We start from the raw sequence: 16239 nt of genomic DNA on the forward strand, positions 1-16239 counted from the left end.
TTACGTGCACTTGCTAGCCTGTTCCATTTACGTGTTCTCCGTATGCTAAAGAGGAGTCTCGCCTAGCCTCTGAAGGAAGTGACTTGGAAGGATCAGTCCTACCAAGGAAGTATCCTTGACATTGAGAAACGCCTATAAACTCACCTAAAGGATTATTAGGAACACCTGTTCAATTTCTCATTCATGCAATTATCTAATCAACCAATCACATGGCAGTTGCTTCAGTGCATTTAGGGGTGTGTTCCTGGTCAAGACAATCTCCTGAACTCCAAACTGAATGTCAGAATGGGAAAGATGGACCGGACTGAGTATTTCACAATCTGCTCAATTACTGGGATTTTCACACACAACCATTTCTAGGGTTTACAAAGAATGGTGTGAAAAGGGAAAAACATCCAGTATGTGGCAGTCCTGTGGGCGAAAATTCTTTGTTGATGCTTGTGGACAGAGGAGAATGGGCCGACTGATTCAAGCTGATGATGTTGAACTTAATGTGTATGCGTAGGTGCGTGCGTGCGTGTGTGTGTGTGTGTCTGTCTGTGTCTGTCTGTGTATGAGTATATGTGGCCGCAGCTTGTCACATAGATGCATTCTGACAGGAAATTGAGGAAGACATGCTGACTGTCAACATTTGACTGTCAACGCAACAAAATAAGGTCATAATTATCCACTGAAGAAGTTTGCTGTGCTTATAAAGAGTATCAAGACCAACCCCTTTACTCCATCTTGTCTATTCTAAGAGCATAAGAGCTTATATCCATTAGGAATCCTTTGCTGTTCACTTAAAAAATAAAATAAAATAAAAAATATATATTAACTGTGGATTCCGAAAGACTATAAAAGAGAAACAAAACGAAAGAGATAAACCAGTTCCTGTCTCTCTGGTGGTGTAGCTCACTTCCTGTGCCTCTGCTGCTTATGTTTGACTCTCTCTCTCTCTCTGTTAAGACTGTTTCCTCACAGATATGGATTTTTTGATGGCACAGCCAACTTATATACTTTTTATCTTTTTGTGCATGATACGAGGTAAGAGCAGCTTGAATTTTTATTTATATCTACAAAGAAAAGGTTTACAAGCTTTTAAACTGATCGGTGTTTTGGTTAGGAGGTCTATGACATGACACATATTTTTGTTCTATTCATTTACTTGAAATGCATTCAGAATGCCATTCATTCAAACAGTGATGTAACAAATAATCCTATGAGCTTGTTTTTAATCTCTGTTAAAATAAATAAAAGCCAAAGTTCTGGTTTCATAATAAAGGCAAAATATTGAAAAAACAGACAATACAATCTTTTCTCACAAGGCAAGATTTGTTCAAGCTGTAATGATGATATTTATGGATCAATGATTAATGGCATTTGTAATATAAAACACATACTGTACATGTATAACATTTTATCTTGAAAAATAGTTTTAACTATTTTAATATTTTAAATAATGATTAAGATGCATCCACATGCATTTAAGGTGTGTGGAAAATACATTGCTTTTTCCTTGATGGTTACATTTTTTTCAGTCAGTAAATATGACCTTTTCTTGACCTCTCCAATAAGGTGTCTATACATAAAATGAAATACAATTATACTCCAGATGACACTGGAGATTTTCTAATGCTTCAATAACACATGTATTAAAATAATAAACAACACATTCAGACTATCACTTATTGAATTGGTTTATCAGGAACGTATGGAGTGCTTATACATTATAACGTGAATGCAACTGCTGTCGTGGGACAGAACGTCAGCCTGCAGTGCATTGTGGGAGAGGAGCATGATGTCACAATTATCCAGCTGGAATGGATTAAACAGCATAAAGAAAATGAGAAGAGCGATCAGAAGATTGTTGTGTTTCATCCTGGGTTCCCAACACATTATTTTCAATCTGGTCCTCTTCTGGAGACAGTGTCCAGTTCAAAAACTAGGAAGTTGCAGGGCTCAATCCTGACCCTGTATAAAGTTTCAGTGTATGACAGTGGAAACTATATTTGCGAAATTACATCTTATCCTAATGGCTCAATTAAAAGAACCACAAAACTCCAAGTCACAGGTAAACTGCTTACTGTTAACCTACATTCTCACATTTAATTCACATTTAAAAGAAAAAGAAAAGTTTGATCCGTCTGCTAATTTTAGAGCCTCCAGCATCAGTGAAGATGTCATATCCATATGGATTCATAAAAGAGGGAGATGACGTGAAAATAACTTGTTCAGCTATCCCTCCACCACTCCGTTATAAACTTGCAAGGTCAAAGGTGAGTCAGGTGGAAAAAAATACACATTTCTATATGCCGCAATTTATATAACTATTGTGCTGATCTCATTCATCTCATCAGAACAAGATTTTTTGGCTGGATAGCCCAAATGGAGAGTTCACTTTACCACATGTCACTAGAAACGACAGCGACGTGTACATCTGTTTACCCGAATGGGACTCATTAGCACAAAATCAGCAAGGTCTCAATGCCACCATGGAACTGACTGTGAATTGTGAGTGTTTATATTGAAAATATATCAGTTGCCCCTAAAAATATGTTTAAATACCATTACCTGTTGAATAAAAGCTCTTACAAATAAGCAAATCCATATTAAATCATCCCTACTTTTTCAAACAGTTCTCGATGGCATTGAGTGTAACACAAGCAGCCCTTTAAACGTCAGTGTGGGTGAGGATGTGATCATTTCTTGTAAAGCAAAAGCATCGCAGTACTTGCAGTATAAGTGGATGAAGGTAGGATTGTGAAATATTAAGAGATTGAAATTACATGTTATAGCAGTATTGCTTTAAATAAACCACTTATAGTGTATTAACTGTCTAAAATGACAAATCCATGTGATGATTTTTAGGGTGACACAACACTGTCCCTGTCAGACACTTTGTCTCTGACCTCCGTAACATCTAAGCAGTCAGGAACATACAAACTGACAGCTGTCTTTCTGAGCAATCAACTCCAGACAGACATGCAGTTTTCTATCCATGTTCTCTCAAAGCAAAGCCAAGGTAAGAATTTTTTTTTTTTTTTTTTTTTTTTTTTTTTATAACTGCGATCACATGGCAATTTAAAATTCCTTTGTAATAAATAAATAAATAAATAAATAAATAAATAAAACTATTTAAAGTGAATAATAAACAGTAAAGTCCCATTTTGCCCAAAGCAAAGCACACAGCACAAACAACGAAAAAATAAAATACCACTGAAGCCTTTGGGATTTAATTATACATTTTGGAACAGAGGTTAATTGATAAATTTCCCTCTTTTAAAGACTTCCGGGCCTGTTTTAGGAAAAGCTGTAATGGTGTTTTTGTGTGTGTGGGTTAGGTTTTACCTGCACTGTGGGAACTAAATGTCCCCACAAGGATAGTTAAACCTGAAGTCATCCACATTGTAACCAGCCAACGGCCCCAGTGTGGAAAATGCCCTAAAAAACATGCTAAATAATCTTAATGAAAATATAAAAATGCAGAAGGTTTGTGTGATGGTGCGATTTAATGGTAGGGGATAAACAGTATCATTAGCTCACAAATGTGTGGACTGTAAGAGAAAAAAAAAATGTGTAGAAAAAAATTAATATGCTGGTGACATTCTGCCAGGACATTATCTGTTAAATAGACCAATATAAATTCTGTCATTATTCACTCATCCTCGTGTCATTCCTAACCTGTAGGACTTTCTTTCTTCTGTGGAGCATGAAAGACGATATTGTGAATTAGTTGCTAACCAGAAGGTTTCCCAATGACCTCCATTGTGTGGACAGTGGACTGAAACTATAGGTTGGAATGATATGAGGATGAGTAAATTATGATAATTCAATTCAATTCAATTCAAGTGTATATGTATAGCACTTTTTACGATTCAAATCATTACAAAGCAACTTTACAGAAAATTAAGTTTCTACAGTATTTAGCAGTAGCTTATAAGTGTTGACTGTCAGTTTATGTGCATATGACAGCAATTTTCAGAAAAATTAATACAAGACGTAGTCAATAATAGTTTTAATTTTTTTGCTAGACTAACCCCTTCAAGTTTACTGAAATTTAATTTAACCTTAAAACACAAAAAAGTGCAATTCATGATTTAAATATGGGTAAAATAAATACAGAAAGTTGAGTCCTGTTTTACAAAATCTTCTTAGATTGTGTGTGCATACTGTTCCACTGGCACACATTTTCGTAAACCCACAGATGGGTGAGCATTTTCTGTGCATGTCAGACTAAATATGAATAGAATAGAATAGAATAGAATAGAATAGAATCATTGTATAAACTCTATTTACTGTAACTATTTACTGTAGGCTAATGCTATAATACAATACAATATTATTTTCTATTCTATTCTATTCTATTATATATTTTTCTAAACTACTTGACACATGTAGGTCTATATCATTATTGTAATATGTATTGTAGTATGTAATTGTAATATGTCTTAATTTACATAATGTATATATCTCATTTTCCCTTCCATTATGATTTCTGCTGCAGAAATGACAACTTCTTTGCCAGTAAGAACCACCAAACATCTGAGCATCTTCACCTCCAATGGGACCAGCTCATGGAGCACTGATACCACTGTGTCTACAACAGAATCTGGACACTTCATGGCTAGCACAAGAAAACCAAATGCCACTATGACAACCCCACAACCCAGACACAGCAGTCATCCCACTGGCAGCTCTTCTGCTCCACCTGTTGGCAATGTGTCTACATTACATGCAAGCACTGTCAAATCTACAGGTACCTCTACAGACAGTTTGAGCACAACTCCAGATCCAGCTACCAGAAGAGAAAGAGTCTCCACTGATATAACACAGAGAAACATCACCACTGTTATAACACAGAGAAACATCACCACTGTTATAACACAGAAAAACATCACTGTTACAGCACCTAAAGGTAAATCACACACAAATTACTCAATAAATTCAGTATTATAATGTAGATTCATTTAAAATTAACTTAATTTAATACTTGTGCTTGTATAATACAAAAGAAGAATATTTTGCCAAGCCCTGCATAATAGTTAACACACAATAGCACTAATTTACATAACCTTAATATTTAATGATATTTAATTATTTCTAGATTACATTTGATACATTTCATTTTCATTAAAGTGACTAGTTTGTAAACTAAGCAATCAACTCTCATTTAGACTTAATTCTATTCTGGTAAGAAACAGCACATTTTCAAGATCAAATAATGCATCATGCGATGATCATTATTAAATGTGTGTATTATTTAATTTATTAGTGAATAAATAGTGTGAGCATCACAGCCTATAATGTTTTATAGCCTAAATTCAATCAAAATCGTATTAGGCTGTAACTGGAATATTCCCTATGAATATTGTTTTAATCTGTTTTATATCAAGGAATTACAAGTGGTCTTTAAAAAAAAAATTTGTATCAAATTCAATACACACAATAAAGTAATCTGACATGTTTTTCTCCAATGCATGTTGGACACAATTATTGGCACCCCTAGAAATTTTAAATATAAATTAAAGTAAAATATCTCCGGAGTGTATTCCCATTTGTATTCATAATTATTTAACACACATATATATATTTCTGATGTGCAGAACATTGATAAGCTTCACAAAATAGAAAGTGGCTATAAGAAAATAGCTAAAGCATTGAAAATCCCCATTTCCACCATCAGGGCAATAATTAAGAAGTTCCAGTAAACTAAAGATGTTACAAATCTGTCTGAAAGAGGACATGTGTCTCTATCGTCCTAATGCACAGTGAGGAGGAGGAGAGATTGGCCAAAGACTCTCCAAGAATCACAGCTGGGGAATAGCAGAGTTGAATCTTAGGGACAGAATGCCTAAAAAATATCCTCCTCACTCACACTGCAACATATTCAGCTGTCAGACGCGACTGAAACTTCAAATGGGACTGGCTTTTATGGTCAGATGAAACAAAAAAGAAAAAAGAGCTTTTTGGCAGAAAACGCAGCAGATGGGTTTGGTGCAAACAGGGATATAAAAAAGAAAAAAAGTACCCCGTTGTGGGCCTAATTTTCTGCCGAAGGTCCTGAGCATCTTGTTCATGGTATCATGGAATCTATCAAATACCAACAGATTAAAAAAAAAAAAAACTGACTGTAATCTTATAATGGGCCATGGCTGGCTCTTCCATTAGTACAATAATTTAAAACAAGCATAAACATCAACACTCAGTGTCACTGAGCTCAAAATTAATCTTCTCCCATGGCCATCTTAGTTCCCTGACCTGAAGCCTATAGAAAATGAGTGGAGAGAACTGAAGAGAAGAAGCACCAACATGGAGCAGGGAAAGGATCTGGAGATATTCTGTACAAAGGAACGGTCTGTGATTTCTTGTCAGGTGTTCTCCAAACTCATCAGGCATTATAGGAGAAAACTCAGAGCTGATATCTTGGGTAAAGAACGCTGGGTGCTAATAATTGTGGTCGTGACCTGCAGTACAGACCAAAAGTTTGGACACACCTTCTCATTCAAAGAGTTTTCTTTATTTTCATGACTATGAAAATTGTAGATTCACACTGAAGGCATCAAAACTATGAATTAACATGTGGAATTATGGAATTATATACATAACAAAAAAGTGTGAAACAACTGAAAATATGTCATATTCTAGGTTCTTTAAAGTAGCCACCTTTTGTTTTGATTACTGCTTTGCACACTCTTGGCTTCTCTTGATGAGCTTCAAGAGGTAGTCACCTGAAATGGTCTTCAACAGTCTTGAAGGAGTTCCCCGAGAGATGCTTAGCACTTGTTGGCCCTTTTACCTTCTGTCTGCGGTCCAGCTCACCCCTAAACCATCTGGATTGGGTTCAGGTCAGGTGACTGTGGAGGCCAGGTCATCTGGAGCAGCACCCCATCACTCTCCTTCTTGCTCAAATAGCCCTTGATGCCTTCAGTGTGAATCTACAATTCTCATAGTCATGAAAATAAAGAAAACTCTTTGAATGAGAAGGTGTGTCCAAACTTTTGGTCTGTACTGTAAAGAAAAACATTTACTTCATAATGAGATTTTCCCCGAACTTTCCATTATTTAACTTCAGTGATAGGTTAGATTTTTTTGTGAATATTAGTGGAAGGCACTGTATATGACGACAAGCTGTTTGATTTAAAGTGTGTGATCTAGAGAGGACCGAGAGCTGTGGGAATAGAGCAAGGCAGGTGGAGTATATGATAATGAGTGTGTGCCACTCACCAGTCTCGAGTCCCACGGAGGGGAGGTCCCACTGCTATCGGCCCTGCCCCACTTATCACAGATTGATATCAGAGTTTTTGTTCTCAAACAAACATGCACATGACAGTATAAACAGGATATCAATTTGGGTCAAGATCTGAGCTAATTATAAAACCAGGGCTTTTCTTGGTTGACTTGTCTACACATATCTTGTGTTTTTCTTTCAGCCTCCAAAAGCTCAGTATATATCGCCATCCCGATTGTGTTGTTGTTACTCGTGGTGATTATGCTTCTATACAGAAGACACCAGAACCAAAAAAAGTGAGACCGCACATCCTCTGTCCTTTTACATAATCACATCCTACACATTTTCAGTCCATTTATCTACATTTTTACTTTTTCTTTTCAGAATGGATATGCCACCTCCATTCAAACCTCCCCCTCCACCAGTGAAATACACATCAGTGAGGAACAATGATGTCTACATTACTGATATTCTCGTGTGACTGTATCATGTACTTGACAGCTCACAAACCGTGGGCCACAAATATGCTGACATGGACGATTTTTGCTTCAAGGCCTCACCCAAAAAAAATATTTTCATTAATTACTCATCCTTGTGAACTTTTGTTCAACGTCAAAACGCAAATGAAGATATTTTTACAGACAGAGATTTCTGTCTTTCCACTGAAGGTCCACGCAACCAGTAATTTGATGCTTCGAAAAGTTCATAAAGAGAATGTAAATATAACCCACGTTTAATTCAAGTTTTCTGATGAGGCAGTCACTTTATATGATGAACAGATTGAATTTAAGCTTTTATTCACTTGTAAACATCGATCAGTGCATAGCATCAAATATGTTATATGTTTTTGGAAGTCTTATGGATTTATAATTTTGGGGTGAATGAATGAATAACATTTTATTTTGTTATATTTCTGGTTATTGCGAGGTCACTCTCATTTTCATGTTTTTGTGTGTTCTTTTTTGTTTTGTTTTTTTTACTTATTTACTTTGGGTTTCTGAACTGCATCAGATCTGTTACTCTTATAAATAATTACAGTTTGTTATTTTTTAACTGAAAACGAATGTGACTGAACTTTGCTAACCGTGCTTTGCGGACATTAAATATATTATAGAATATGTTGAATATCTTGAGTTTTACTTGGCACACACACTGCTCCTACATCAGAACTATGGAAAAAATGTTCCCTTAAATGTGTGAATTTTCAAAAACAAATGTTTGTTTTTGTGAAAAGTGGGGACATCCCATAGGCGTAATGGTTTTTATACTGTACAAACTGTATATTCTATGGCCCTGCACCAATCCAACACCTAACCCTAACCCTCACAGGACACTTTGTGCATTTTTACTTTCTCAAAAAAACTCATTCTGTATGATTTATAAGTGTTTTGAAAAATGGGGACATGGCTTATGTCCTCATAAGTCACCCTCTCCTTGTAATGCCTGTGTCATACCCATGTCATTATACAGAGTTGTGTCCTAATATGTCACAAACACACACACACACACACACACTCACACACTCACACACCAACACTGACCTCCTGTTGTGGCTGCGTGCTCAGTTAACAAAGCGAAGGCTATCAGCTGATTGTTTCAGGCCTCATAAAACCTCAGTTTCCACCAGATAGTCGAGACAAACCAACTGCCAAAACCACATCAGACAATGACCAGCAGAGACGGTGTGTATCATTAACCTACAAATACAAAATTCCAGCTCTGGTCACTATTTATTATAACTTGCATAACAGCACGCCTGGTGGTTGTTTATATGGTGCTAAGAACAAAGTAGAATTTAGTTCTGTTCTGTTTAAAATACAGTTTACACCTAAAAAAACAAGCGTTCATTCAGTTTGGGAGAAGATGGAAATGAAAGGCATTTCTGATTAATGAACACTGATTAATGACTATTAGAGAGTATATGTGTGTTAAGACAGAGAAAACTAGAAAGAGAAAGAGAGTGTGAGAGAGAGAGAGAGACAGACAGAGAAAGAGAGTTGCTTTTTGTACTGAGTTTTGTGCATTGTGGTTCTTTGCTACAACAGCGACACATTTATGCAGAGGGACGCTTCCTGCTCTTGCTTTTGTGGTCGGAAATGGAAAATTCAGAAAAAAAGGATTGATTGTTACAATGTTAAAATCATCTGTCTCATGCACTATATACAATCAGGTATCCAGTGTACTATTGTACTTCATGATGTATATACATGTAGGTCATTTGCATTAATGAATGAGAAAAACAATGAGAAAAAACTGCAAAATTCTATTGCCATTTATCTTTTTCTGCCATATGCACATAAAACAGTCACCACTGATAAGCTTCTACTAAATATTGGAGAAACTTGCTTTGCAATGATTTGTATCATAAAAAGTACTATACTAATAAACTTGAATTGAATCTTTGCCTCACAGAATAAAGTACAGTGCGTGAAAATTCATTTATACAGAATACAGAAAAAAGAAAAATCATGTTTTTTTGTTTGTTTTTTTAAAGTATCACCTGAATACTGAAATCACTTAAATATTATAATAATTTTTAATTATAAGGACATTTGTTTTCATAATAAGTTTGCCTTTGACTTTGACATTTTCGTTTTTTTTTTTTTTCAAATGATGATTTTTTTTTTTAGTTTTCCAATCTTATTTAGCAATAAAATTGCTGTACAACAAAACATTTGATCTCATGGATGTAACCAAATATTCAAGACTGGGGTAACAATGGTAAAATTATGAGAATTGGTCATGGAAAACCCCATATTAGTCAAGTGCTAATCTAAATATTGCAGCTCTATCAGTGTCTATGGAAGATACGTTTGATTTCATACTTTTCATCTAATTATATATATATATATATATTTTATATTAGACTCTGCTCACGCTAAATAAATGCAAGATAAAACATAAAGGCAATATACTTTTTAATGTCGAAAATCAAGATAACAAACACAACAGATTTGACAAATTTCACAAAAAGTAATAAGGAACTTTCAAAAGGAAATTCTTTCAAAAACATTTCACACTTACATTTAATTAAATACACTGACAACCGTAAAAATAAAATTCTCAACAATAGAGAGCGGTGAATGACACTACGCAATGTAGACTCCATGTGTTTCTTGTGATGTGAATGCTTGCAACGAATAAGGTAGCTGCCACATTTCCTGTTTGTAACCGAAAACGTCGAAAGACGATAAAAATAGCAGCAACATTGGTGCACTTCTTGCTGAACATGCTCACATACAGGTGAAAGGGTTTGTCAGACAAGGATATATTGGACATTTGACCCTATAAATTCAGGATGTCAGGTAAGAGGAAAAATGCTTTATTGCTTTTGTATTGTTCTCTGCTGACGGTATTCTAACACGCTGAGTTTAAATGAAAGCTGTTTAGTTGTCTCAATCAGTAGTTCATCATTCTAATGGCAGACTCAAGCTGCATTTTTTCTTTCATTATTGTATTTTTGCATGTTTTCTTCATGGTTCTCAGTCATTTTTTGTTCTTAAAGCTTAGAATAGTGATGGACTGAAATCAAACCTTGAGGTATTAAACTGATAAAAAAAGAATGATACAGTAATTCATCTGGACAAAACAATAACAAACAACAAATTATTAATGATATGAATGATAATAATTATTTGAAGTGACATTGTAATGACATCTACGCAAACTCAAACAACTTTCCTTACTACAATAATTTTCTATATAAATAAATAAAATGTTAAAATGAAATATAAAAATATTTATTGAAATTAACTAAAAAAGAAGGAAACGATCTGTAATATTTTTTTATGTAAATAAAATAAAATTCAGTTAAAATATTAAAATATTCATTGAAAGTTATTTTTAAGAAGAATTAAAAAATAATTTAGAATAAAAATGGCACCAATCTCTTGTTGTTGTTTCAGTTTATATTGATACAATTTCAGGCAACATAATGGCTATTGTGTAGTGAAATGATTATAAAGGGTTGTGATATAAATATTAGATAAGATGTAATGCGAAGCCAATGCAATATTCATTCAATCATGACCTGTTAATTCTCTCTTTAAACCAGATTGCAAACCTCAATATGTGGCCATTGGTCTGACATTGACTGGACTGCTGATATCTGTGTGTTTAAATGTTGTATTCTATTTATTAAGGAGAAAGAAAAAAATATATTCAGGTATGCTTCATTCATTTGACTTTTACAGAACATATAAAAAGATGAATGAATTCTGACAAATCCACAACAACTTGAGGTCACAGTTATAACCTTTTTTACTTCATTTTTATTATATATTTTTTAAATCAGCTAATGAAAACATGCTGGAATATAGAGATGAGCCATTACGTCAAGATTCACTTCGGTCGTACAGGTGATTAACAGCACTGTTTGAATTACAATATTATTATTTTTTATTTTATTTTATTTTTTACAAAAAATGGGAAAAATGTTTTGACTTAAATTGTAATAAGCAACAGCCCTTTGAATCATTTAAATACATTTGGTTATGTTTTATGCAGGTTTGAGGATGATGAGATGGAAAGACAGGAAAATCCCATTTATGGAAATATCTGTTTAGATGGTGGAGGTAAGTATAGTTCATAAATACAGTAATCCAGTTAATGTCTACTAGTTACTGCTAATAATTATGCTGTTATGATATTGCTATGTATTTAATGCTTGTTAATAATACGCAGAACCTTTTGAAATGTCTCCGGAGGTGTGCTATGAACAAATGTCCCATGCAAACACAGCAAAGCAGCAATTAAAGGTATGGTCTTCAACAAATTTAATGGAAATTGCTAACATCTGAAGGCATTCAATGCACATTAATAATGTACAACCATGTTTACATTCATTGTTACACTACTGATCTACATTAGTTCACATAAAATATATTTTAAAACAATGCGTATTAATCCATTTACCATAAAAACATGGAACTTTTGTACGCTTAATCAATTTGCAATATCCATCCAAATACCAATGCCCTTATTTATTTATTTTTCCAGTTATCCGTTTATTTGTTTGATGGTTTGTTTATTGGTTGGTTCGCTGGCTAGCATTGGCAATTTGATGGCCAACCTTTAACAAATCACACATTAATAATTAATAATAAAAAAATCAGGTTCTCGGTCTTGTCCTGTACAGCAACTATTTAATTTAAAGTCAAACCTGCTGGTTGTTGCATAACTTGTAGTATTTTTCTAACACGTTTAAAATTAGAAAGCGCGTCTTCATATATTAGTCTGTATTGTGTGACATTTTTCATAATCACTTCAATGGCTTAATGGTTTAAATTTAAGACGTTCACAGAGAAGGGGTGCGTGAGAATGCATACTTGATAACTATTTTAGGCATGCACGCCTACGCTTTTTACAGAATTCTAGACACGTGTGTAGAAACAGGTCTTTTAATGAACGCAGCTGTGGTCAGAGTTCTCAGACCACTCTACAGCAGTATGTGTGTCACAAGCTGCATTGTTATGCCACATAAATAGCTTTCCAACTGAACATTCATGTGCATTGTTGTTACTTCTGCAAGATATTGAAAGATATTTGTTAAGTCAAAGTCACCACCCTAAAAAAAATTATAATATTGCAGTGTTTATTATAAATGATTCATCTTTGCACATTATTTTTTCCATCAACCTTTTTTTCACAGACTGTGATGAGGCATTTCCAAAGTTTTTAATGTCATAAATCTAGCAAAGTTTATATATATATATATATATATATATATATATATATATATATATATATATATATATATATATATATATATATATATATATATATATATATATATATATATATATATATATACATATATGTATACATATATTTTTTTTATTTTACTTTAATACATTTTCAACATTATACTTTGTGTTTTCTTACCTTGGCATAAATAAAACTTGTTAACACTGCTGCATCTGTTTCTAAAACAAAGGATGAGGGAGAGACGGCAAATTTGACTTCTCTGTCTCTTTCTTGACCAAAAACATGTTTTTCTTCTTTTTGAAAGTCAGAAATGCTATCTTGGAATTTAAAAAATATATTTTGTTACTGGCACAAATGAGAATACACCAATTTTTTTTTTTTCTCTCGTTTTAGTGTAGTTATGAGCCCCAAATTTTGAAAAGGGGCAATCTTTAATCAAAATCTCTCATGATGTGTTCACCGACGACAATAATAACTTCTCTTCAGTAACCTTGTCTTTGTAAAGACAACGATCCAATTAATTTCCAATGGACAAAATATGTTTCTCGTTTGAGAAGCCGTTTCACTCAGATATGCATCACAACAGGAAAGAAAACACGATTATAACTTCTGTTTCATGCTGATTTTAAAATGTGTCATTGAGTTTTATGGTGTTTTCGCACTTTGTTTTTCACGGCTTGTTTGGAGCATGTGTTTCGCAAATTGGCACATTTTCTTTCCAAGTTCAGTTTAGGTTTATACAGTAATAGCGCTCAGATCCACAACAAATTGATTGGTCCAAGATCACCTGAACGTGATAGTCTTGGCCCAACTGCAAACAAACAGGTTCAGTTTTGCTGTATAATAATTAATAATAGGAATAATAATTATAAGCTGTATAATAATTAATAATGGGAAATGTACATAAAAAGCAGAAGTCTGGTTTTCTGGGTGAGCAGTGTTGAGCACATTAGTTATCACAGTTGAAAACCAAAGAGCATCTGATAAATATTATATATATAGGAATAAAGTTTGAATTAAGTGTGTATGACGACAGCTACATTTATAGACTTGATGGTTGTTGTACTTATACATGTGACTTGCATAAACACAATTTTGTGCGCTTTGAAATATTGTCGTATGAAAGCAAACTGAACCAAATAGAAAATGCAACCATTGTCACAATTTGCTGGCGCGGAACACAGCGAACAAACTACAGGTCTAAAAACGCCTTTAATCTATTTCAGCAATAAAATGATTTCAGTCATTTACTGGCTGAGACTTAGCTATTCTACTAGTATTGTGCAACTTATTGCGCAATTCTTTTGATGGCCTTTGTTGTGTTGCAATTTAACCTGAAAGCCAAACTGAAACACAGTATACTGAGTTAATCTGTTTTGTTTTGTTTTTTCCACTGCATTGAATGTGTTACATCCTGAAAATACAGCTTATGTTTGTTATTATCTCACAGGTCAAGCAGGGGGATGTGTCCTATGCCTCTCTGGATCTGACTGCCAATAAAAAGCGTAGGAAGAAGAGAAAATACCACAAACAAGCTCAAGCTCACCAAGCCCAGACACATCCTCAACCTGCATCCCAGCAGGACTGCATGGATGAGGAGGACGAGGCTGATGTCATCCTCCCGTCCCGGAGCAGCAGCCTCATGGTTTCACGACATAGCATCTACCTCAACAGTCATCAAGTAGCCCTGGAGGCAGAAGAGAGGGAGAGAGAGAGGGAGAGGGAGAGGGAGAGAGAGAGGGAGAGAGAGAGGGAGAGAGTAAGAGAGGAGGATATGGAAAGAGAAAGAGATGATAATGCAGCGATAGAGTTTGAGATGCACAGAAATGTGCATGAAGACTTTGATTACTCCCTCAGTAGATCAAGACAAAGTCTAGAACAGGACAGTTAACAGTTTTAGAGTAAAAAAAAAAACAACTTTAGCATCTTTAAAGATGAAACATAGGATACTGTGGGGTGGTGTTATTTAAAGCTCATCGCTAAAGTAAATAAGTCACACCCCGAATCTTAATTTCTGTCTGTTCAAAAGCATGCAGAGGAGACCAGCTATCTGTTCTCAGGTTGTGTCCATCGAGACACATCTAAATCAGTTTATCATTTCAAATATGCTTTCTTCTTTCTTGTATTTGAAAGTTGGTCTGTTTGTTGTTGTATTCAGTAGGAAGAATATGTTAACAAATATTTATGTTTTATGATATTTTTCAGGCTCACATAAATGTATATTTGTGCAAATGAGGTTGACTCAAGTCATGTGATGTACACCAGGGCCCCCCACGCTTTTAATATCACTCGTCCCCCGCACTTTTTTTGGTCAAGTGTGTTCGCATAGAAGTTTTCAAGAGCTCCATAAATATAGATTTAAACTCAAAGACACGGGATAGTCTGCGCATGACCTGATATTTTATTCGGACCCGCGACATGAACATCACGGAGCACTAAACACTGTTCACTGGAGGGAGCTCTCGCGCAGAAAGTCGTAACCAGAAAACTCCTAATATGGACAAAAGCTTCCAGCTATCGCTGTATTTTCAAAGAAAACCAGAAGCGTTTGGAAACATGAAAACATTCAACATATGATTGTGACAAGATATGGTTTATTTGTTTTTAAAGTCATCTCCAGGTAGCCTAATAAGCCTAATAAGTAGCCTATATGAACAATGCAATGCTGATTCATTATTACAGTATAGAAACTACTGCCTTATGTGATTAAAAAACGTGTTTGTAGTTTATAAACAAATCATTAGACTATTCTTGGTTATTGTCCAGCAGTTATAGATTTAATATGCCTTTAAATACTACCAGTCAAAGTTTATAAACAGTAGGATTGTTAGTTTTTCAAAGAAGTCTGTTCTATTCACCAAGCCTCCAAACATTATTTGATCTAAAGTACAGCAAAACATTACAATATAATATTAAAATATAATTTATTGTGATTTCAAAGCTATTTTTTTAGCATCATTACTTCCAGTCACACGATCCTTCAGAAATCATTCTGATATTCTGATTCGCTGCTAAAAAGAAAGAAAAAAAAAAACATTATTATGATAATGTTGAAAACAGCTGAGTATATATATATATATATATATATATATATATATATATATATATATATATATATATATATATATATATATATATATATATATATATACATATAATATTTAATATTATAATATATAATATTTTTTTCAGGTTTCTTTGATAAATAAAAAGTTCAGAAGAACAACATTTATTTGAAATATGAATATTTTGTAATGTCTTTATCATCAGTTTTGATCAATTTAAAGAATACTTTCTAAATAAAAGTATTCATTTCTATAATC

General features: G+C 34.1%; 2 protein-coding genes across 3 annotated transcripts; both read left to right on the forward strand.

The window, feature by feature from the left end:
• Positions 1-740: 740 nt before the first annotated feature.
• On the forward strand, positions 741-8320 carry LOC113092439 (hemicentin-1). Of its 2 annotated transcripts, XM_026258032.1 has the most exons (9): positions 744-1026; positions 1688-2053; positions 2140-2258; positions 2340-2493; positions 2619-2734; positions 2851-3004; positions 4487-4897; positions 7413-7506; positions 7595-8320. In XM_026258032.1, exons 1-9 carry the CDS (start codon positions 966-968, stop codon positions 7689-7691), a joined length of 1572 nt encoding a protein of 523 aa, XP_026113817.1. In that variant the 5' UTR covers positions 744-965; the 3' UTR covers positions 7692-8320. The 2 variants fall into 2 exon arrangements, with proteins under 2 accessions (XP_026113818.1, XP_026113817.1); XM_026258033.1 differs by lacking the exons at positions 7413-7506; positions 7595-8320 and adding an exon at positions 6232-6456 and having other exon boundaries at positions 741-1026.
• Positions 8321-10369: 2049 nt separating this feature from the next.
• Positions 10370-15802, forward strand: LOC113092430 (zinc finger CCCH domain-containing protein 13-like). The gene is made up of 6 exons (XM_026258018.1): positions 10370-10515; positions 11265-11375; positions 11505-11568; positions 11717-11784; positions 11894-11967; positions 14367-15802. Exons 1-6 carry the CDS (start codon positions 10509-10511, stop codon positions 14805-14807), a joined length of 765 nt encoding a protein of 254 aa, XP_026113803.1. The 5' UTR covers positions 10370-10508; the 3' UTR covers positions 14808-15802.
• The last annotated feature ends 437 nt before the right edge of the window (positions 15803-16239 follow it).

This window comes from Carassius auratus, unplaced genomic scaffold (genome assembly GCF_003368295.1).
Source record: "Carassius auratus strain Wakin unplaced genomic scaffold, ASM336829v1 scaf_tig00214588, whole genome shotgun sequence".
NCBI lineage: Eukaryota > Metazoa > Chordata > Actinopteri > Cypriniformes > Cyprinidae > Carassius > Carassius auratus.

Bases quoted from the DNA above. Each gene is read 5' to 3' on its own strand.
- LOC113092439 (XM_026258032.1), top strand. From the start codon at position 966: ATGGATTTTTTGATGGCACAGCCAACTTATATACTTTTTATCTTTTTG. The intron at 1,027-1,687 runs GTAAGAGCAGCT...TTGGTTTATCAG, and splicing joins CTTTTTGTGCATGATACGAG to GAACGTATGGAGTGCTTATA. The intron at 2,735-2,850 runs GTAGGATTGTGA...GATGATTTTTAG, and splicing joins TGCAGTATAAGTGGATGAAG to GGTGACACAACACTGTCCCT.
- LOC113092430 (XM_026258018.1), top strand. The intron at 11,569-11,716 runs GTGATTAACAGC...TGTTTTATGCAG, and splicing joins GATTCACTTCGGTCGTACAG to GTTTGAGGATGATGAGATGG. The intron at 11,785-11,893 runs GTAAGTATAGTT...AATAATACGCAG, and splicing joins TATCTGTTTAGATGGTGGAG to AACCTTTTGAAATGTCTCCG.